The sequence below is a fragment of the Malaya genurostris genome, chromosome 3 (genome assembly GCF_030247185.1).
Source record: "Malaya genurostris strain Urasoe2022 chromosome 3, Malgen_1.1, whole genome shotgun sequence".
Taxonomy (NCBI): Eukaryota; Metazoa; Arthropoda; class Insecta; order Diptera; family Culicidae; genus Malaya; species Malaya genurostris.
The window spans coordinates 47,948,284-47,973,615 of record NC_080572.1 but is presented as its reverse complement, the minus strand read 5'-3'; the positions used below and the strand labels follow the sequence as shown (position 1 = coordinate 47,973,615).

General features: G+C 36.7%; 1 protein-coding gene across 3 annotated transcripts in view; it reads right to left on the bottom strand.

Annotated features, from left to right (window-relative positions):
- Nucleotides 1–25,332, bottom strand: part of LOC131437272 (beta-1-syntrophin) — a 442,836-nt gene that overhangs the window by 212,462 nt on the left and 205,042 nt on the right. For all 3 annotated transcript variants that reach the window (XM_058606511.1, XM_058606509.1, XM_058606512.1), the window contains 2 exons: nt 2,855–3,227; nt 2,551–2,785 (listed from right to left, as the gene is read on the bottom strand). In XM_058606511.1, the coding sequence (XP_058462494.1) occupies nt 2,551–2,785; nt 2,855–3,227 (608 nt within the window). The remainder of the gene's footprint in view (nt 1–2,550; nt 2,786–2,854; nt 3,228–25,332) is intronic.

The following is a 25,332-nucleotide window of genomic DNA, read 5'->3' as shown; positions in this document are numbered from 1 at the left end:
TTGAGTCCATCAGCACCGTAAAAACATGACGAGAAGTTTTCAATCGCGTTGAATAAACCAGAATCACGGTGTGGCTACAAATGTCTGCTACTAGTGTGTGGTTTTGGTAAAACACGGTGCTGCGGTTGTGAAAATTCATTTAAGCTATTTTACGATTAGTGCGATTAGTGCGGCCCGGGTTGGTGGTTCAATGCATAGGGCGCTGGTCTTATAAGCCAGTTGTCGTATGTTCGAACCCCGACCTGGAAGGATTCTTAGTGTCAGTAGGATCCATAGTACTAGCCATGCAATGATTCTGTACACTAAGAATCGGCTGCGAAGTCTGTTGAAACAAAAAGGCCAAATTCCACAAAAGGAATGTAATGCCAGGACTTTGCTTTTTGCGACCTAAAGAATAAAAGAATGTCAACGAATTGATCTTTGCACCGAGGCCCCGAATCAGTTCGTTGAGTACGCAAAATGTCTGTGTGTAACATTTTTGTGCACTCACTTTTCTTAAAGATTTTCTCAACTTTAGAAACAAATAAAAGACCTTAAGATGCCATACAAAATTTCATCGACATCGAGTCCCAGAATTACAGGGTAACTAGTGTAAAAATTTTATATTATTTAAAGCAGCGAAATAAAAAATTGAAAAAAATTAAACTAGGCTCGGAACCTTTGGTTATTGTTAGTAGACGGCCTAGCATATTAACTCCGGCTATCCTGGTTTTCCGACTACGGAAGCGCCGAAAACAGTGTTCAAATTCTCCGAAATTTCTTACAGTCCTAATAAAAATTCCTGAATTTCATCTGGATCTGACTTCGGGTTCCGGAACTACTGGGTTTGGCGTTAAAAATTTTATACCGTCACCTAAAGCAATGAAGCAAAAGTAGGAAACATTCTTTTTAATCAAGTTCAAAACTGTTCCAATTTGTAGGCTTGCCATACAAACCAACTTCGGTTATTCCGGTCCTCGGAATCCGGTTTCGAATTGGTATTGGAAATAGTGATCAAAAACTGAAAAGAGGATCTCTCACTTTTCTTCAAGATGGCCAAATTCATTTTCACAAACTTACAGATTCAAAAGAAAAGTTCTACAGTTTCATACAGAATTCCTGAATTTATTGTGGATACTACTTCCGATACCGGAACTACAGGGAACTACAGGATTTGTAGATTTTGCTAGATGACGTTCGAACAAACTTTCCTGTTTTAGTTCAATGAACACAATGAATTTCACAGTAATATTTATGATGCTATGAGAATAATGAGAAAGGCATTATTACACCAGGAGGTAGATTGAAACAGATTTTTTTATGTTTAAGTGGTAAGGCAAATGAATCATCGAACGTTTTACCAGGGGACCAAACTCTGCTATCAGTTATGAATCAATGTTCAGTTAAAAAAATTCCGACCTCGATGTGCCGATCCGAAATTCACAATCATTACGAAAAAGTTACAACGGAATTCGTGATTCCCATCGGTATGCAGTTGGGAATGACACCAGCGAGACAACCGATTGAATGAAATACACAAAAAAAGCGCAACGCACATTTTTACAAGTCGTATCCGTCATCGCGAGCTACCCGTTTCCCCTTCTTCAATCAGTCAACAAGTTTAAGGTTGGTGAGGGGGTTTTGGGGGAAAATGTCGATAAATGGAGCGGCTGCTGGTTGCACCCGGTTGAGAGATTCGATGGCATCAGCAGCAATTTATAGCCAATAAATATTGCGGAATCAAATCGAACTGTAAATCATTTGTTTTATTTATTTTTTCCCCCGATCCAGAGATGTCCCGTTCTGGACACCTCAGTGAGAGTTATGTGAAATATGCAGACCGTTTTGTCGTAGCGGGTGGTAGGCTTTGAGACGTGGAGAGAATTGCGGGTTGCAGCCTTCTGGGCGAAGTTTACGATTCGAAACTGAAACCATTGCATCCAGTGGCAGAAAGTTGTAGTAGCAATTGGTGAGCGGATAAAAAACGAGAACACACAGGGCACAGTTCTTTCCGCCTAACCGGCTATGGCGGATGAGGGTGTGGATTTTGGAGGTCCGTTTCGTTTTACAACTTCTGTGATTTCAGGCGTGCTCTGCCAGCGCGGACCGGATTTGCAGTAACCGCATGCGGAGGGAGCATTCCGGAGATAAAAAAAACTATCCACCGTGTGACACGAGTGGTCGAGAGAAGAAAAATAAATGACAAAGAACGAAGGATGGTCCCTTTTTTATGCGAACAAAAAAATGCTGAGTATGCGTTTGTCTTTTACAGGTTTTATTTTCTATCTCGACCTGAGAACCACTGGATGATTTACGTGCTTTGCGAGTCGATTCCACCGAGAATTGCTGTAAGTGATAAAATGATTTATTTTCAAGCTCGAATGGACCTTCAGGGCAGGACTAGGCCCCTTGCATGGAAACGACCGTGATTGAATGGATACGATAAATAATCGATAAATTATGTGCACATTTTTCATTCAAAATGACTCTACGGTTGCGAGATAATGCCATCAGAGCCATGAAGAATCGCTTCTGGAGCAATTTGATGTACTAACACAGGCATTCACCTACCTTCAAGATCCACCACCCGGCCAGCTCGTTTCAATGCTCGAACTGCTTCCTCGTGGGTCGCATCTCGCAGATCCTCTCCGTTTACCGACAGAATGGCATCGCCAACGTACAGACCCTTAGCGCTGTCAGCTGCCATTCCGCGGAAGATTTTCGATATCAGGATTGGCATTCGATTCTCGCGGCCACCCTTTATCGAAATCCCGAGCCCGTTGCTGTCCGATTTGATAACTCGCACCTGCAAAAGACGGACGAACATGACATTTCCCACCCAACCAGCCATCAAACCGTAACTTATCAAACTTACATGTCGCTTCTGGTTCGCCACCGAGTCAGGTACGTCGCATATTTCGGCGATTCCGTTGTCAATACTGTTGTTGTTACTACCACTTCCCACGCCCCCACTGCTACCGACATGCACCACACTGCCAGTTCCGTTATTGTTGAGATTAGTGCCCCCGCTGCCGTTGTTGATAGTGCCTCCATTATTGTTGTTGTTGTTGAGGAAATTGTCACCGTTCAAACTTCCGCCACCGTTGAGTGTGCTGCTTCCGGCTGGTGTAGTCACCACACCGATCCCGTTGCTAAGATTTTCTGACGAATGAATCGACGGTCCCGATGCACCTGCCGACGATGGTTGCGAGGAGTTGTTCGAACTATTGTTACCGCTGTGATTGCTCCTGCAACGAAAAAGACCGACATTGGAGAAAGGATTAGCAATTGTTGGCTTCCTCATACTTTGGTTGAATAACCTCCCAGGTCGCTTTGTGAAAATCCATTTTCACTGGCTTGATTAAAAAGGATTCGTTAGAATAGGAGTACTTTAAGAGCTTTGCTAAAGTTTCGCTTCTGGAAATTTCTTGTAGGTATTTTAATTGATTTGAATTTAACCGAAGAAAAAAATCTCCACATCTAGAAACAATCAACGAAAAGAGGTTATCAATTACTCGTGTCCTTTGATTCACTGCCAAACTCTTGTCGAACCGTATATGTTAACACACACACACACACACATCCAATCGTCGGCTTGAACAAGAAGACGAACTTTTGAACAAGAAACAAAACAACTTTTCAACCAATTGTAAGCTTTTCAGGAGTTTAAGGCACACACGTGTGGTCTCGTTAGTTTATCGTTTAAGCACGATGTGCGCTCGGAGCGGTTGTATGACTTTGCTACAAGTTTCAAACCGAGATAGCGAGTAGGGGAAACTAGGGCGAAAATGGCTACTTTTGGTCTTGCACAAAAATACAACAACAACCTTCAGATGCAAATCGCATTTGGTTTGATTTACATATCCCCACTTCTACGGGAGCAATGAGGCTCGAAGTGCACCAAGCACTAAATCCAAATATAAAATGAAATTTTTGACCTTATTGACATCTTACAATTTTTTCGTATATGCAAAATATCATATACCATTCGACTCAGTTCGTCGATTTTGAAAAACTTCAAATGAAAGGTCTTGTGGTCCCATATGTAATTCCTGAATTTCATGCGGATCCGACTTCCGGTTTCGGAATTGTAGCGTAAAGTGTGTTAAATATGGTATACCGCCACATAAAGCGGCGGAACAAAAATCGTAAAAAAAATTCTAAACTGGTCTCAAAACTACACCAATCGGTAACTATTATCAGTACGCAGCCAAACAAATCGATTCCGGCTATCCTGGTTCCCAGTTTCCGGTTCCAGAAGCACCTGAAATAGTGGTCATATATTCTAAAATGGGTCTCTCACCGGACTTCTCACTTTTCTCATTTCCACAAACAGGTTTAACTTCCGGTTCCGGAGTTATAGGGTTAAGTGTGCTAAAATTTGTACACCGTCACATAAAGCGGCGAAGCAAAAACTGATCTGAAAAAAAAATTTCTAAGCTGACCTGAAAAGTTGGTAGCTTTTATCAGTAGGCAACCAAACAAACCGATTTCGGCTATCCTGGTTTCCAGTTTTCGATTATCGAAGGGAGACTATAATCATATTCTCAAAAATGGATTCCACTTACTTTTCTCAGAGATGGCAAAACCGATATTTCCAGTCTTTGGTTCAAATGAAAGATCTTATGCTACTATCACTAATCAAGCATATTTTTCGGATTCAACAAAAATTGTCATTATATAAAATCTATCATAAGTTAGTTTTTATGGTATTTGATGGCTATACGAACCGACTTCGATTATACCGATTCTAGGTGGATTAAAACAGGTTTTGAGTCATGACCAAAATTTTTGGAAGTCCAACGGTTGGGAAAAAACACTATTTTTACGAATTCTTTGCAAAATAAGCCGGTGAAAGAGTATGTTTGTTTGTTGTTCGGTTTTTTTCACGAAAAAATCTATCATTTTATAGCTGTAAAACCACCCCAAAGCAACAACAATCGAAAAGAAAAAACGTTGAGGTCTGGTATTTTACTTGCAGAAAGTGTGTGCAAAATTTGGAGAAACTTGGTGAAGCAGTTTTCCAATGACGACGGACAAGGACTGCTTTCAAGAAAAACGCGTTTAAAGACTGTCCCAGAAAGTATGGACGCAATTTGATTTCGCTGTATATAATTCACAAGTGTTAGATATTCAAATTTTATTCGATATACTGATAATATTAGACTACAACAACAGAATATTATTCTCAACATTTGCTACTTAGCCATTGTAGACTAGCTGGCGCACCTTCTTGCGAACGTTCCTCATTAAATTCCGTACAGACTTCTTGGCGACAAGTTTTGACACTTTTTCCAATCTTTTTCCAACTGTTGAATGATTTCGGCTGCCGAGACATGTTTCCTAAGATGTGCCTTCGTTAATGCCCAAAATTCCTTAATTGGTCGAAGTTATGGGCGATTTGGTGGATTCATGTCTTTTGGGACGAAAGTGACATTTTTGGTGGTATACCATTCTACCGTTGATTTCGAGTAGTGGCAAGAAGCAGGATCTGGCCAGAGGACAACAGGATCCTTGTGGCTTCGAATCATGGGTAGAAGTCGTTTTAGTAAACATCCCTTGATGTATATTTTGCTGTTCATTGAAGCAGTGGCGATGAAGGGTTTCAAAATCTTACCGCAGCTACAAATTGCTTGCCAGACCATAGCTTTCTTACCAAATTTTTCGACTTCAATCGATGTCTCGGACTGGTTGAACACTTGCTCTTCTCGCACCGTATAATATTGTGGTCCCGACAAGGATTTGTAATCGATTTTCACGTAGGATTCGTCGTCCATGATTATGCAGTTCAAATTTCCAGCAAGAATCGTATTGTACAGCTTTCGAAGAACATCTGACTTCAAAGTGCCCACTTTTTTGACCACATCCCGAACTAAAACCCTTTGTTTTGCTCGAACGGTTTCAGTATACGTTTATCCAACTGAGGGTTAGCAGGACCTTTTTTTCGACCCGGTTCCGGTTTATCCTCAAAAGTGTTATCCTCACCTGATCCTGATTGCATTTCGCACGGCTTTTTCACTTACTCTTTCCATTTTCCATCTTTCTCAGCGAGAGTCCGCGTTCTGTGCATCATTTGTACAAAATTTTTCGACGTTGTTCTGCTGAAAGTCCACGCATTTCGAAACAAACTAAAAAAACGAATAAACAACTGCACAAGTGGTTAGAGAAGAGTGTAAATAACAGGATGCAGCCATAAAAATTGACAGATTCTGAACCATTGCGAAATGGCAGCAGTTTTTGGTTGCGTCCATACTTTCTGGTACAATCTTTAAAGTTTACTATCTATAAAATCGAAGGAAACAATTTTTTTTTTCTGGGGAGCGCGTAAGGTCAAACACATTAAAAAAAATCATGTTTTTGCTTTGTATTTTGTCATAGGGGGTCTAATACTTTTGAAAAGTCATTTTTTTGCTTTGTATTTTCTTATTGTCAAACATTTCAAGAATGTTTTGTCAAATTTTCAAGTCAATCGAAGCAGAGCTGTTGCTTTTTCTCAGTATGAGATAAGCAAAGGTAAAGACCCATAACTTCCAGAGTTTTGCTCGGATAAGCTTGAAAGTTTTACAGAATATTCTTGAAATGTTTTACTATAAGAAAATACAAAGAAAAAAAAGATTTTTCAACAGTGTTAGACCCTACCCTCCTTTTAAACGAATAAAAAAACATTTCACTCATAATCTGATTTACTGTCTGGCTCAGGGAAGCTATTCATGCATGTGAAAATGCTACCGCTTTAGCCCACAATCATCTTGAACTCTACAGGAGCAATCAATGCAAGCGTTTTAGCGCTGATTATTGAGTAATTTGTCCCTGTTAACGCAGCATTTGTCCAAACTGGTTCGATGGTTCGGAATCTTCGCTCATCTTGTAGAAACGTTTAGAAACGTATACACGTCGTCGGCGATATTGTATTTCGCACGGCTTTTTCAATTACTCCTTCCATTTTTGCTATCTTTCTCAGTGACAGTCCGCGTTCTATGCACCATTTGTACACAATTTTTCGACGTTGTTCTGCTGAAAGTCCACGCATTTCGAAACAAACTTATGAAAACGAATAAACAACTGCACAAGTGGTTAGAGAAGAGTGTAAACAACAGGACGCAGCCATAGAAAATGGACAGATTCTGAACCATTGCGAAATCGCAGCGGTTTTTGGTTGCGCCCATACTTTCTGGAACAGTCTTTATGTCCAAAAATCAAATTAAGCTTTGTCGTACAAATAATGCATAGGATGTAAGTAAACTTTGTAAACCATTTGTATGTAGTCTACATTTGACTGACGAAATAATCAGTTTCAACGAGAAGTGCAATGTTCGATGATTCGATATTACCATTTGAAACGGTATATTGTAACTCCAGAATATATGGTCAATTTTTGCGATGAAATATTGACTTGTTCGCAATGATAGGTAGGAGCCTTCACAGTTCATGATGTCCCTGTCGGCTTCCAGTTAAGGTTGAACAGCACTAGGCCAATTCGACCGATCTGAGCTCTCCGGCACACAGCTGTATGTGCAGCTCAGTCATAGCCGAAGCAGAAAAAAGTCGGTACCGAAGAGCTCGGATCGGCCTAGACCATTAGACGAGGTTGGACACGGAAGTTCAGTTGTGGAGTTTAGGTGACATACCAGTTCCATTTATTGGCACTTCAATAATTGAAAGTAATCGAACTTATTGAAACATTCTTTCAAAACAACCGTTGGTTCTAGGTTTTGTGATAAATCAAGTTGACGCGATCAACAGAGAACAAATTATGACTGAAGTTAAAACCTTCGCACGGTTTTTCATTTTAAACAGATATTCAATGCAACGAACCAACATTCGAAGACCACCTATCGCCCACTCAAACTCACACCCCGTATGAGCTTTACCGAACCGATTCATCTTTCGCTCCGGGACAATTTGAATTGAATCTTTCAACAAGACTGTCGATGATGGCCTGAAGCACATTTATATCGTTGGTGGATACGAAATTAATAAAATACAGAAATGCGACCCGAAATCCGGAGAGAACAAATCAACTCTCAATTCCCAGTAGCCTTGTTTTCGCCATTGATGTTGAGCTATTTTCTTCCCTCCGTTTGTTTGTTTCGGCTCGGCTTTGAAGGAAAAGTTTACAGAAAATTTTCAATCCACCACAAGCGCCAAACCGAACGAGGGGAGGCAAAGTCGATGCAAGCTACTCCAATTTTTTTTTCCGGAATGCATGCCGGATTTTTCCGTCAGTTTCAGTCATTGCCGTCTCCGGAAAGCACACAGCGAAACTCGTTGACTTACTCGCCAAGTCAGAAAAATGTAATGCGACGGTCGAATAAAAACTTTTCATCCGCAAGATGAATGAACGAATAAAATTGTTCACCGGGACTAAAGGGTGGATGCAATTTTCGGATCATCGCTTGCACTAACGCAACCTACACTGACTACATGCAAACAAATTTCAACGTCAGCGGTGTCTGCGGTAGCTGGGTGGCATTGCCAAGTGGTAGTCGTCCCTGTGGAAAATTTGTGTTGTTTTATTGGACATAGTACATTCTAGCCTCGAACGGCCATCCCCCGAACCGACGGTGCTGGCTTGCACACTCGATTGGCTCGAGTTTCCGGACAGTAGACCATCAGGCTGCTTCTGTCGGTTCGAAAACCATTTGCAACCCGGATATTCTATGGGATAGAAAATTGAAATTAATTGAAACTAATGACTAATAGAATATGTATAATTTAAAAAAAAGGTCCGCTCGTATAACTTGTTTCGTGTATTGTGTATTGTGTATTGTGATCTACTGAACCGAAGCGAGAGTGTGAGAAACAACCCGAATGGATTCGTTGTTTTAATAGTGACTACCGGTGGATGGAAGCGGAATTTTTATGGTTCGCACGCAATGTTCGCAAAATCGTTGAGTGTGACCAATTCAGCTGTCACCAACGTATAAGAAAACTCTCCGTCCGAGATGACGCAAACAAGCTGGCAGTGTCGTATAAAGACCGTGCTTCGAACTAAACAACAACAAAACTTACAAAAAGTAAATAACACCGAATCTTGACAATAAGCAAGGTCGACTTGGGAGCTGTCCATAAAAGACGTCACGCTTTTTTGGCAATTTTTGACTACCTCGCCCCCTTTGTCAGAAATTTTCACAGCAGCCCACATATATCACATGTAAAGGAAATCAAGATAAATAAAATTCATCTCAATAAATACTCAATATGTATGACAAACCATACAAATATGAGGGAAAAATCGATTTATTACATGCTGTCATAAGATTGAAAAATATCTTTAAAACTACAAACCCATCGAAATTATTTTATTAATTTTAATTTTATAATATAACAAAAGTATTTGATTGGAATTGATGAAACATTTAAATCATCTGTTTTAATTCTCCAATAAAGATCACTTCTGATCAGTTATCAATGACCTTTAAATCACATCGATCAAAATCGTTACGGATCTCCCGTCACACAAAATCGGTAGTGATTTTGATGAAATGATTTTTGATTCATGTAAGTTCAATCATTGGATGATTCGATCAGCTTTGATCTTGGTGGAGGAAAATCACATATGATCAAGATAAGACATAGCATGATCTACGTCCGAAATCGTTGAACCCCCGCTGAGGGGTGTGAAAATTAGTAATAACAGCAATGCTACAGGAATTTATAACTAAGGATAACGCGTGTCAATGAGACTTCTACAAAATCATGGAACATTGTCAATTTTGTATCTTTGGGAAATGCTCTTTTAACACTCCTTATCAACAGAGTTGGGAAAAATACCGGTTTGTTACGTTACGGTTTACGAAGTTTCAACATATATTCTCGTTTGATGCATCCCGTGTTCGATTTTGCAACCGTTGTTTCATTCGCATTAAAATGAATACTAGTTTAAGAGAAATAAATGCTAGATGAAAGTTTCATGAACATAATAAGTTTGGATCGTAATCACATTGATATTGTTAATTTGACAGCATTCTCTACGCAATAGCAATGCTCCATGCAAAATTAGTTTAGAAAAATATTTCACACCACATATTGATTAATTAGAGCGACAAAAGACTTTGTTTTACTTCCAGCTGGTTGATGCTGATGACGATGATTATTAGGATACACTATTTTTATTAAACTCAATAAAACGCTTTTTGACATGACATTGACATTGACATTTATTGAAGTAACAGGAGCACAGGGTTTGAGCACACAGCAGGCGCTGCGTTTGAAAGGCGCGTTTGAATTGCCCTAGCAAAACTTGCACTCCTCCCGGGTAGATGTGAATAGTAAACGAAAATCAAAATAATAACAAATATTACCATCATATCTTGTCTTGATGTTCCTGTGCTGTCTCAGCAATACTTCATATTTTCTTGATATTTAATCGAAGGAATCTTCTTAATAGATTAGACAAAATCTATTTAGCATCAAGATTTGTTATTATATCTTATTTCGTTATTGATGAGGCATACCAATTTCATTAAGTACAATTGATCCAGTGGTTCCTTTTTCAAATCGAATACAATTGAATTTACTGCATCAGATTAAGATAAGAGAAATTCTTATGATATACTATTCTCAAAGCTAGAAAATCAGATTACTGAAAAATTCGTCTTCTATAAATGTTTTGCTCTTGCTTGAAGTTACAATGGTTGAATTTTATATTTTGTTTCTATTTTCTCATGCAGACTTTGAAATGATTTTTGATATTTTAACTCTCATTTCAAACTAAATACATAATGTCATTTTCTACCATTGAGATGCTTGGTTTTAATCATTGGTTTGCAAATCACTTCTACCCGAGCTGTTACTTCTGTGTATGATATTCAAGCTAAACATTGTCAATTAATCAGCTGCAGGACATGTTTTATGATTGAACATGTTTTTCTTATCATTATAATTATTGATAATCACAGCATATGTGTTAATGTTGTTTGCTGGTTTTATTGATATTACTCCGCCAACATGTTATTGCTGAATGAATTTTAAATACATCAAAATGCATGAAATTTTGATACGACCGACCAAACAAATATTTTGAAATTCTTTCATTCTATGTGCGGCGTGACGTCTTTAATGGACAGCCCCTTGTACGATTGCGGAAGCTGTACATGAAGATAGGGGAGACCGGGACTGGTTGGCCGGTCATTCTGGTAAGACTTTTTGATAAACGGTTGGCGCTGTCATGGGATGGCTGGGATGGCTAAGTTTGATAAACTATGTGAAACACATCAAATGCATCAATGGAGAACGTTTATTAGGCACCATGCACAAATTACGTCACGCCAAATTTCAATAATCAAAGCACTTTGGTTAGTCGTCAACGAAACGAGAACAATATAGATTTCCAGATGTTCTCCTTCTGCGTTATGAATCGAATGGGAACTAACCAGATGATCACACTCAACAGTTTTGGAATTACATGCTGGATCCTAATAAAACTCGTTAGCAGTTATGATCGATTGATACTGATGATGATTGTTCTTATTATTATATAATTCAGTGGTTCCCAGCGCTCTTATATCGCGAACCCCTTTGAAACCATAATAGTTCACCGTGAACCCCGTCGTTTAAAATAAATTTGGACTGCAAGAAATATATTTACCCTCTATCTCGAAAACAGACAAGTTAACAAAAACATTTTCATTATATTGTCCAAAATCCGTTATTATATTGAATTTGAGGCAACATAACAAAACGTACTGCCAGAAACAATGGCTGACAGAAAAATTTCGACCATTCATGTAATTCTAAGACATTTGGTATCAAAAATTTATTTCGATTTCAGAAATCTCAAAAGTCCCAGAGCGTTTGATCATTGACTATCCAAATCTGCAAACCCGAGAAATTTTTTATCCAATTTTAAGGAATTCGTTACTCATACGATACTCATTTATGAAAAAAAATTATAATTGTCTTTCACAACCAATCACCCTGTATCTCCGAACTGGACGTCGAATCTGATGGACAATCAGCAAGAGTTTATGGGTTCGTAAGACCTTTCTTTTTGAATCTAACATGAAGGAAATCGGTTCAGCCATCTTCGAGAAAAGCGAGTGACATTATTTTCATTTTCATACACATATCATCCTGTAATTCTGGAACAAGACGTCGATCCAAATGAAATTCAAAAAACTTCGCCGAGAAAATTGAATGACACTATGAGTTTCACACATAGACAATTGCTGATCTCTACGAACTGATTTGAAAGGTGTATGGATGTAAGAAGCTCTGTTCTTCCAGTAATTATTACTGTAAGTAGTTTAAATAAACATAAATATAAAATAGTTTTGAATTCGAAAGTATTGCCATATTTCCAATATCATATCATGCCATGTTTGAACAATTATATTGCCAAAAATGAACCGTGCCAAATTCGAAACCATGCGAAATGTCCTGAAAAAGGGGGCTGTACACAGAGAAAAAGGGTGCTGCAGTACTTTGTAAACTCATTTTACTGTGATAGAGAGGAAAAGTTACTTTCACAAAAATATCAATATCTCCGTTAAAAATGAACAGATACTAACACACTAAGGTTTGTTTGATAGATATTATAACGAGGTGTCCAAATTTCGAAATTAATTTTGTTTTTGAGGTCAATTGAGACAGATATTGTCAAAAAACCGAAAATTTTGGCATTTAAAGACTGACCCAGAAAGTATGGACGCTGCCATTTCGCAATGGTTCAGAATCTGTCAATTTTTATGGCTGCGTCCTGTTGTTTACACTCTTCTCTAACCACTTGTGCAGTTGTTTATTCGTTTTCATTAGTTTGTTTCGAAATGAGTGGACTTTCAGCAGAACAACGTCGAAAAATTGTGTACAAATGGTGCACAGAACGCGGACAGTCACTGAGACAGATAGCAAAAATGGAAGGAGTAAGTGAAAAAGCCGTGCGAAATGCAATCAGGAAGTTCGGTGAGGATAACACCTTTGAGGATAAACCGAAAACAGGTCGAAAAAAAGGTCCTGCTAACCCTCAGTTGGATACGCGTATACTGAAGCCGTTCGAGCAAAAGAAAGGGTTTTAGTTCGGGATGTGGCCAAAAAAGTGGGCACTTCGAAGTCAAATGTTCTTCGTGCTAAAGAACGTCTGAATCTTCGAACCTATAAGAAGAAGAAACAACCAAAACGTAGTCCGAAACAAGAAGCATCGATCAGACCGAGGGTTTGAAAGCTGTACAATACGATTCTTGCTGGAAAATTGAACTGCATAATCATGGACGACGAATCCTACGTGAAACTCGATTACAAATCCTTGCCGGGACCACAATATTAAACGGTGCGAGAAGGGCAAGTGTTAAACCAGTCCGAGACATTGATTGAAGTCGAAAAATTGGGTAAGAAAGCTTTGGTCTGGCAAGCAATTTGTAGCTGCAGTAAGATTTCGGAACCCTTCATCACCACTGCTTCAATGAACAGCGAAATATACATCAAGGAATGTTTACAAAAACGACTTCTACCCATGATTCGAAGCCACAAGGATCCTGTTGTCTTCTGGCCAGATCTTGCTTCTTGCCACTACTCGAAATCAACGGTAGAATGGTATACTACCAAAAATGTCACTTTCGTCCCAAAATACATGAATCCACCAAATTGCCCACAACTTCGACCAATTGAGGAATTTTGGGCATTAACGAAGGCACATCTTAGGAAACATGTCTCGGCAGCCGAAACCATTCAACAGTTCGAAAAAGATTGGAAAAAGGTGGGTGGGTAATGTCAGAGACATAACTGGATGTCGTGAATACGAAAAAACTGGCACGCTCCTATCACTTTTCCGAATATCAGTTAGTTGATTGATTGTATGAATTGTGCAAGCTTTCCCGTTTTTCACTAATAGAGTTTGAAGCGATGCACCTACATTGAAGTACAGATTAGTTACATTAAACAGCTACTATTCTACAACTATATATTCCAAACTTGAAACAATTCCTTTTTACTTTGCTAATATAGGAGGGTAGGTACGACAAATTTGTAGTTTATTTTTATTGAAGCTATGAAGTTCGAAGATATCTGATTCTTCTCGAAATTTCAGAACGACACAATTGCAATGGCCTGGTCTGAAATGTATCGACGATCTTCGGTATTCAAGAGTAATTTTAATTATAATAACAATAATAATAATAATAATAATAATAATAATAATAATAATAATAATAATAATACAGATTAATCTGTATATATGGCAACCCTGTTTCGCATGGCATATTTTCACATGACCTCATACTAGTATAAAGATGTGTTCAATATCGTCACTTTCGCTTTCGCATTGCCGTTCGTAGTTGAATGTGTTAGTGACAGTACAAATTATTTTAATTTCCATCTTGATGAATCTTTTGGTAGGAAATATTGAAAGTTTAATTAACTCCTAATGATTATCTGTGGCACTAAAAAGTGCCTTGAATTGTCACAATCAACAAGATCTTTATTTAGATCTTAGATGGTTGTCGTGTGTGTCTTGTTTCGGGAACAGTTGCTCTGCAAATGGTAGTAAAAATGAACCACTCAACTTTTGCATGGATGCACTTGTATAGAAGCAGACATCTCGCGTTCTGATTGGCTGGTGCTATCATGGGTTAAATCAAACAGGTTTTTTAATAGTGTACTATTGAAAAATTTCAATGTTGTTGCAATACACGTTCAAGTTGAAAATTTTCGATTCTATTGGTAGTTAGATTATATAAATCCTTCCACAGAGCACTGAGCTATGAGCTTTCAAAATACGAGAAAGGCAAACGCGCCTTATGAATTATCCTCTTTGATACTCGTTTATACCAAACATTTCAGAGAAGTTCAATTTTGAGCTATTTGAGATTATGTCACACAACTGAAAATTTTATCATAAAATTGTGATCATATTTCCGATGGCATGTCGCAAGAAATATGCTGATTCATTAGATACAACAGGAGATATTCACGATCAAAAACTTATCACTCTCTCAGAGGGTAAATTTTGAAAAGGCGCCCCATAGTAAAGTAAGTCGTATTCACGGCAAAAAGTGTCAAAGCTTGTCGCCAAGAAGTCTGTACGGAATTTAATGAGGAACGTTTGCAAGAAGGTGCGCCAGCTAGTCTACAATGGCTAAGTAGCAAATGTTGAGAATAATACTCTGTTGTAGTCTAATGTTATCAGTATATCGATATATAATTTTGAAAATTTGAATATCTAACACTTGTGAATTATTTACAGCGAAATCAAAGTGCGTCCATATTTTCTGAGACAGTCTTTAACTTTGTATAACTAAAAAGTACACAACGCATCAAATAACGAAAACAATAGCGTTCTGACTGACAGAAAGACCTTTCATTACCAACTGGACCAATAAACAAACACACACACACAGACATTTGCTCAGTTCGTCGAACTGAATCGATTGGTAAGTAACACTCGATTCTTAGAATCTCGGTTGATGAATCGGTTAGCGGTAAGCGATTTCAAAAATATATTATTTATATTATATTTTATATCACTTTTTAAAACTAGATTTATTATAAATTTAAGAAAAACCTTCCTTATATGTTACGAAACAACTAATTCCAATAAAATCTATAAAGTCAGTTTCAGTAAACGGATACGTTTTTCAATATCCCAAATATGTCCGGTGTCCCTCCGCGAAAAGATAAATGGGAAATTTTTTTGTAGTGGTTGAAAATTTAAATGACCATAGATGATAAAATATATTAAACAATGTATATCAAAAAATTTCACATTGATAACCATTTTTTAGGTTCCTTGTAAATCGATGTTCTTGTCACGTAATCATTATAAAATAGTACGACACAGTTAAGGTAATATTTAAATATTGAGTAAGATGTATTTCATCAATCTACCAAAGATTGATGGATGAGATCACTAGCGGTTCAGTGGAAATAAAGTCAGTAATAGCTTTTGTTACTGTGCCATTAGCCGGTTTCAAGATGACACCAACTTGACGAAGAAAAACAAAAAGAGGAAAGAAATATTTCTATTTATTCGACTCCGATAAATGAGAATGCTGAGGTTCCGTAGATAAATTTCTGTCATTTACAACCAACGGCTTTGACGTTATAATTCGAACTAACACCACAGCACAGATCATTCATTCTGTCAATCATCCACTCACTGCAAACGCAATGGATAAACTTTTCATCGATCCCGTTTTCCCAACCGAGTTCCGCAAACCAATTCGCTCTTCAACTTTTATCAAAAGGTCACCCGGCAGGATGGGAACACATAGAATTTGCTTTTGATTGGATGTAACACTGCGGCAGAACCGGGATTAATTACATACCATCCCGCCCTGTCGGGTTCAGCTAAAACCGACACGGAAAGTGTGAATCCCCTGCTGGGAAACACTCCTGCTCTCGTTTGCGATTTTACTAGTTCGCTTGCGGATTGATGCACAGGAAACGCGCCAATTCAAACGAAAACCGAATTGAATTCGCGAACACATGACGGGAACCAGGTCGGGTTTTTAATTGGTGGCATTTCGTTCGACAGTATGTATTCAACGGGGGTGTATACCTTTGCTTGCTCAGGGATTTATCTTCGATGGAATTAGTGGGACGTGCGACAAAAGCGCACTCCACTAGAAGCAGTGGTGCAGATGACGATTTCCGCTGAATATTGTGCTGAACCGTTCCATACCAAGCGTCCCCATATCTGCTAGAGATGGGACCAACGAATCGACCGTTTTCACCGTACACCAAACAAACAGCAGAAAGTTAACTATTTAGGTAGCTTTCCGTTGCTACGAACGAAAAATTTTCGATATTCGCTGCGTTCCCTAATCTGGTGGTCGGACGTGCAGTGGTGTGAGACTGCAACAAAAACCCAACAAATAAGTGATGTTGTTTTAGCTACGCTCAGTTAGACTGCCCCGGTTAGTGGGTGTGTGTGCATGGTCCTACCTTGCCATGTTTACTTTCAGCTGCGCTGTGGTCGCTCGAACTGGCCCAGTTCAAGCGATAGATTTTTCTTTCTTTCTTTGATTTTTCTCTGCTGCCAGCATTGGCATAATTCTAGGTTTTCCTGTTCAGTGCGGTTTACGGTACAAGTTATATGCATACTCAAGCAGAATTTTTTATATCCGTTTCCGTTGACCGTTGCAACTGTAATACGGAAATCTTGAATTTATCCATCTTCAAAAAGGCAATAATTCGACATTTGTGTTTTCGTTTACACTTAAGGGTTCATAAATGGTACGTTTTGAAACCAAGAGCAAATGGTTTTTAACGGTAGTTTGTAGAATATTTTAAGTATACCATTATTGACGATCGTTTAGGAAAAACTGATGGAAATCTGATTTTTCCCGTTCCAAATTTTTTTTTCAAGCTAAAAATATGCCCTATCTGCATTCATGCGGAACCTGCATCGCGACTCGGATATTGAAAACTTCAACTTTACCGAGTCATAACTTTGTCGTTAGTCAACCGATTTTTGAAATTTATTCGCCATTGATAAGTACTACTTCCAGAAATAAAATGCACTGAAAAAAAACGAAAAATAGGGTTGTCTACCCAAAGTTATAATGAAAACTGTAGATAGATGACCTCAGAAAAGGTGAGACTTTTTACAATGATCGTAAATATCTCGAAATTCAAAGCGATGACCTATATATTTTTACACATGATTCGATTGCTAGTGATACCAGCTACAATTATCGCCCAACTACCATTTTGCACTATCAAAAGGAAACCTTAAAAAATCGATAAATTTATAAATATATATATGGATTTTTCATTTTTTTTTCACATGTTTGTATATAACTCAAAAATTGAAGCGATAGCATGTACATTTTTCTGCTCCAAAATATTGAAATCATTACCAGAAACAATGTATTGATGAACAAAGTTATATATCCGTTCAAAGAATCTCAAGAATACAAAATACAAATACAGAGAATTTCTGTAATAGTGAAAATTTTGCCAAACAAAATCAAATCCAAACTTTTAAATTCTATAACATATATTTTTTTATTATTTTAGTTGGAAATTTATTATGAATAAAATTTACAAAAAAAACTGAAACTTGGATTTCATTGACAGTCCTAAGAAGTAATAATACCTAACTTCTAAAATTAATTATATTTTTTTATTGGACAAAAGATCTTAACAAATTTTATGAACAACCCAAAAGCAATTGCTAACTACTAAAATTCTGATTTTGTTTTAAGTTTTCCATAGAATCTCAAAAAAAAACGGTACAAGATCGGAAATTTCAAAACATAAAATGCTATGCACTGACGAGTGTAAGACGAAACGTTTAGATAATGGTGAAAGTTTGATAATTTTCCATTTTGAAAAATTACCACACAAATTTTTCTCAGATAATTGGATATCTTAAAATTGGCTGAAACGTTAAGATCTTGTGTCATCTAAAAAAAATTTTTTTAAATCCACCGAAATCGGAAATTTATTTTTTATGTCTAATATCTTAGAATTGACTGAAACGTCGCCATAACAGCACATCTCGACGTTTGATATCGAAAATCATAAAATTTAAAGTCCTAGAGAGTCGAAATTTTACAAAAAAATAAATTCGAGATGACTCATGATCTCGACATTCGGTTCAAGGAAGGGTTCAAGAGAGAGTTTAAGGGGGGGGGGGGCAAAAGAAGGGAAGAGGTTCAAGGGGGGTGGGTATTCAAGGGAGGGAGGGAGGTTCCAAAAGTGGGGAAGGTGCAAAAAATTAAAAGGAAAGTCAAGTTATTCATGGAACTTACTGTTGAAAAATCTTCCATAGGAGGAAGTTAAAGTCCTCTATCTCAACACATCGGGAAAATAAGTTTTGGATCACCTTACTAATAAGAGCCACCCTAATACCAAGTACATCGAAATATGATTTATCTTTCACTGAGCTCTAAAGTATAAGATTGAGCCACAAATGTTTTTTTTCCACTGTGCAATGCAATATAACTCGGAAATTTCCAATAACTCGCAATATAACTCGTTAAATTTCCGATCTTCTACCTATTTTTTGAGATTCTACGGCAAACCTAAAACAAAATCCGAATTTAAGTAGTTACCAATTGCGTTTGGGTTGTGCATAAAAAAATGTTAAGATCTTCTGTGCAATACAAAAACATAATTAATTTTAGAGTTTAGGTATTTTTACCAGAATTTTACACACATATATTGACTTTTTAGCACATTTTACTCCTTAATTCCGAAACCGGAAGTCAGATCCAAACAAAACACAGAAATTTTGTATGGAACCATAAGAGCTTTCATTTGAATATAAGTTTGTGAAAATCGGTTCAGTCATCTTCGAGAAAAGTTGGTGCATTTATTTTCACATCTTTTTTGCACATTTTACCTCATTTTTACGGAACCGGAAGTCGGACTCAAATAATATTCAGGAATTTTATAAGGGACCACCGAGAAAAGTTAGTATAAAAAACCTGTTTTAATCCACCTAGTGGTGTAATGAAGCCTTTCTCATGTACATATAATATTGTGGTATTCTATTCGTACTTCCGGAACCGGATACCGGGAACCAGGATAGCCGGAATCGGTTTGTTTAGTTGCCTACTGATAATGACTATCGATTTGTGTAGTTTTGAGACCAGTTTAGGAAATTTTTTACGTTTTTTGTTTCGCCGGTTTAAGTGACGGTGTACAATATTGAACACACTTTACCCTATAACTCCGGAACCGGAAATCGGATCCGGATGAAATTCAGGAATTCCGTATGGGACCACGAGACCTTTAATTTGAATCTAAGTTTGTCAAAATCGGTTCAGCCATCTCCGAGAAAACCTAGTGAGATTATTTGACACATACACACACACACACACACTAGTCGGTTTTTCAAGTGATTGCATAACCTTTCTATATGAGAATGGCAAAAACGTGCTAAATCCACCTAGCAGTGAGATGATACCTTTTTTTATTAATCCGCATGTGTTTTATGCATGAATATTCTACGCGCGGAAAGACCGAAATCAGCATTTTGGCGAAAAAATTAGTTGATTTTCTGATTTTAGTTAGTTATTTTTTGAGACAACTAAAAAAATCTTACTTTTGCTAATTTAGATTTTTTAATTCTAATTCCCTTAATAATAATAAAATATTTGTTGAAATGGCTATATTTTTTAGTTGAATTCACTAATTAAACGTGCTGTCATTTCTTAGCTAAGGCACGCTTCATATCCATTCAACTAATTTTTTAGTTGAATTAGAGAAATAAAACGTTATTTTCAACCAACATAAATGGTTGAATTGGTTTCTGCCATTTGCAGCTATATGGCGCTCTGTCACCGAAAAAACGTTAACACCGTAATGACTACTAGCCACTAGATGGCACACGACTACCGAAAAAAATTTCAGTCACGATTATCTTTTCTATATTGGCAGGTATAAATGAAGACAAACACGAGAAAAGGTCCTAAGTGCAAATGACAGTTTCTCTTTGTTTACTTTCTCTTTCGAGTATTACGGTCCAATCTGCAATCTTTCCATCTAACACTTTACATAGGATAATAGCAAAAACCATCAACTTTCGATATGCACTGTAGAATTTGTTGGCAATTACTGGAATTTGCCGTAATAATTGAAAGAGAAAGTAAACCAAGAGAAACTGTCACTTGCACTTGGGACCTTTTCTAATGTTCATCGAGAAATACGATGTTGTATTGGAGAAAAAGACATAAGCGAAACATAAACTTCTTTTTGAACATTTTTCTTCTCAATTGCTGTTTTGTTCATTCGACTTCGCGAAATTGACTATCTCACTGAAAACTTTGAGCACTCGGAAACAAAAACCGAATACAAGTAGTACACCGGTCGGTTAGCCCGGAAGGTTGGAAGATACAAAATATATCATTTGACATATACAATTAGAGTGCAACATTCGAAACTCACTTCACTGTTCCCCGTAAAAACATTATTACGCACAATCGCTTTAAATGCGCACAAATTCTGAATAAATACACTTTCCACTAACAGTTTACGTCATTTTTACATATAGGTTTAGAAATCTATATATGGATATATCGTAACACATGCGAAAAACATCTAAACAATTTGCAAGCAGTTTCAACAAGACTGTCCCTTTTAGCTTTTTAATGGATTGTTTTGCTTTGACACTGCTGTCCTTCAGTAATGACGGTGATAGATAAATAGAATCAAAGTTTCTGATTTTAATAACGAAATTAGTTGTCAATGAGAATTTCGTGTTGGATTGAAATATTGCTGGTTTGTGTCCAGAATATTCGCCAACTAAACACTTTCTCTAAAAATAAGAGTTTTTTTCAGCACAGTAAATTCTAAATTTTAACTAATTTTATAGTTATTTTGGAAATTTTGTTGTTAAAATCAACTAATTCAAAAACAGTAATACGAATTAGGCGCAGAACTAATTTCGGTCGTTCCGTGCGGTGTTTCAATTTTCATGACATTATTTTAATGACCGTCGTTTTAAGCGACAATTTGAGATTTTAATCACTCATTACTCTGTAATGTCGAAACTGCAAATCGGATCGAATTTGAATCTAAAAGTATAACAATCGATTAAAGATTCCATGATATGTCGAAGTAAGGTCCACTTTACAATTTACGGGAATTTAAGGTACTTCCAGGGCCGATATTCAGGAACTAGCATAACCAAAACCGAATTCGTATGGTCATATGACGAATAAATTGCAATAGTATTGAGTCCAACTTTAAAGCTTTTCGGGATTGTCATCTTCTATATCGGTTTGAATTTTCAAAATTCATCATAATTCCAGAATCGGAAATCAGAATTGGATAAAATTATTTATTCTGTATGGGACTTTATTTTCTTTATTTTAATTTGAATTTTGGTTTCTGAAATTCGGTTTGGCTTTTTTTTCAGAAAACGATTGTGCTTTGAGAAACGATTCGATACTGGAACCGGAATTCGAAATTCGGTGTAACCGAAGTCGGACAAATTCACCTGAGTAGTTGAATAGTTTACATTTGTTTCAAAATGTTTGAAAATCAGTGTAGACATCTTGGAGAAATCGTAGTGCGAATTAAATTTTTGGGTGCCTATTGAATCGAAAACTGAAATAAGTTTATTTGGTTATCGACTATCCAGATCTGCTAACCCGATAAACCTGATTAATTTATGTGAAATAGACATTTTTATAGAATCTTCAAAACTTTTCATTTGAATCTTAGACCGGTTCGGCGATATACGAGAAAAACGAGTTACACAATTTTAATTTCGTTTCACAAATCATTCTGTAGTTCCGGAACCAGAAGTCGGGACCAAACATAATTCAGGAACCTTGTTTGGAAGCATGCGACTTTTCATATGAATCTGAGTTTGAAGAAAATAGTCGAGTCTTCTCCGAAAAAGAATTCAGTGAAATTATTTGTCACACACGCATTTGCTGATCTCGACGAACTGATTCGAATGGTATATGGGTGTTATGTTCTTCCGGCATGTAAGTAGTTTAAATCAATAGCTTTCAACTCGTAAATGCTGATATCATCTGGTTCACAGATATGTCATATTCGAACGATTATGTTGCCAAAAACGAACCGTGCTAAAATCGGTCCGAGGCAAAATGTTATGAAAAAGGATGCTGTACACAGTCTTTTTGGTACTTAGAAACAATTGTATGTAACAGTATAAAAAATCGTGTTTTACATGGCTCCCAAGCATTTATTTGCCAAACAGCGCTCAAAACTTCTACTGCTGGAATAGGGGGAAAAGTTATTTACACAAAAATTTCGATATCTCCGTTAAAAATGGACAAAATTTGACACAAAATTTCGTATAACTCAAAAAGTAAACATCCGATCTCAAAACCATTCAATAGCGTTCTGGGTGGGGAGACCTTTCATTTGCGACTAGTTTGATCAAAATCGGTCCAGCCATCTCTGAGATCTCGACCTCTTAGTTGACAACACACATACAGACACACACACACGGACATTTGCTCATTTCGTTGAGCTGAATCGATTGGCATATGACAATCGGCCCTCCGGGCCTCGAAAAAATTTTCTAAAGTTTGAGCGAATTCTATACCTATTTTTTATATATAAAAAAAGGTAAAACGTTACATACACACATACGGACATACACACAAAGACATTTTGCGTACTCGACGAATTGAGTCGAACGGTATATGATTCAAAACTCGGTTTACACAGTGATTGCATAACCTTCATATATTTTATATATGAGAAATGCAAAAGAGGATGGCAGTAATTTTCACAATAGTTGTATAACCATAGTTCGGTTGCTAGTAAATTTTTGGCTAGATTTTGCTGTGCACATACCTCAATTTCGCCCGATATATATATATATATATATATATATATATATATATATATATATATATATATATATATATATATATATATATATATATATATATATATATATATATATATATATATATATATATATATATATATATATATATATATATATATATATATATATATATATATATATATATATATATATATATATATATATATATATATATATATATATATATATATATATATATATATATATTAATCGAAAGTTGAAATAGACTGAAAAACAAATTCGGGGTGCTTGAGAGATGGCAAAACGAAATGATTGCTAAAACTTATGAACAGTTTAATTCGATAATAAACCGGAACTAATTTCCGAAAGTGCAATCAATAAGCTTCATTTTATGTGCTCAACAATCAATGAATCGAAGCTTTACCTTAACGCTGACTTTGTTTCGGCAGCTTATTGCTAACAGATACAATGTAATTTATTTTAAATCCCAACTGCTAATCATTTTACGGCAGATACAAACATCAACCGAATTAATGATCAAAAATCATAGCACAGCTACTTCGAATAACCAAACAAACAAACGTAGCGAGATTTGTCAGTTCAACCAAGTTCAACAAACATCACGTGTACCATTCCATATTCTATACTCAACAGTGTCATTCTATCGAGCGTGCGGTTCAACTTAAACGATAATGACCGGTACTGAGCCAGTTAAAACGCAACCAGACCGTCTTTCCGTCAATCGGTTCAGATGCTGCAGATGATCGTACCCGGGGCCCGGTATGCTCACGCTTTTAACTTCGCTTTCATACGTAGGCGCCATCAGTAAATTTAACCTGCACGGAACGACCGAAATCAGCATTTTCGCGAAAAATTTAGTTGATTTGCTGATTTTAGTTAGTTATTTTTTGAGACAACTAAAAAAATCTTACTTTTGCTGATTTAGATTTTTTATTCTCATTCCCTTAATAATAATAAAATATTTGTTGAAATGACTATATTTTTTAGTTGAATTCACAAATTTAACGTGCTGTCATTTCTTAGCTAAGGCACATTTCATTTCCATTCAACTAATTTTTTAGTTGAATTAAAGAAATATAATGTTGTTTTCAACCAATATGAATGGTTGAATTGGCTTCTGCGATCTGCAGCTATATGGCGCCCTGTCACCGAAACGGTAACACCGTAATGACTACTAGCCACTAGATGGCACACTACTGCCGAAAAAATTTCAGACGCGGTTGTCTTTTCTATATTGGCAGGTATAAATACGATGTTGTATTGGAGAAAAAGACATAAACAAAACGTAAACATCTTTTTGAATTTTTTTCGTCTAAATCACTGTTTTCTTCATTCTCACTGAAAACTTTGAGCACTCGGAAAACAAAAACCGAATACAAATAGTACACCGGACGGCGCAGCTCGGAAGGTTTGAAGATACAAAAAAACTTCATCACAATTAGAGTGAAACATTCGAAATTCACTTCACTGTTCCGCGTAAAAACATTATTACGCACAATCGCTACAAGTGCGCACCAATTCTGAATAAATACGATTTCCACTAACAGTTTACGACATCTTTACATATCGGTTTAGAAATTTAAATAAAGATATATCGAACACATGCGAAAAACATCAAAACAATTTTCAAGCAGTTTCAATAAGACTGTCCTTTTTAGCTTTTTAATGGATTGTTTTGCTTTGACACTTCTCATGAGTTTTTGGCTAATAAACTTGTTGATAATACCCATTTCAGTTTTGTTTTCTTTGTGCTGTCCTTCAGTAATGATGGTGATAGATAAATAGAAACAAATTTTCTGATTTTAATAACAAAATTAGTTGTCAATGAGAATTTCGTGTTGGATTGAAATATTGCTGGTTTATGTCCAGGATATTCACCAACTAAACTCATTCTAAAAATAAGAGTGCTTTTCAGCAAAGTAAACTCTCAATTTTAACTAATTTTTTAGTTATTTTGGAAATTTTGTTGTTAAAATCAACTAATTCAAAAACAGTAATACGAATTAGGCGCAGAGCTAATTTCGGTCGTTCCGTGTGTCCGAGCCCAGCCACCCTCGCTGCATTTGACATGGCTGATGACATCTAATCTCATTTGGCATCATATCGGCAAG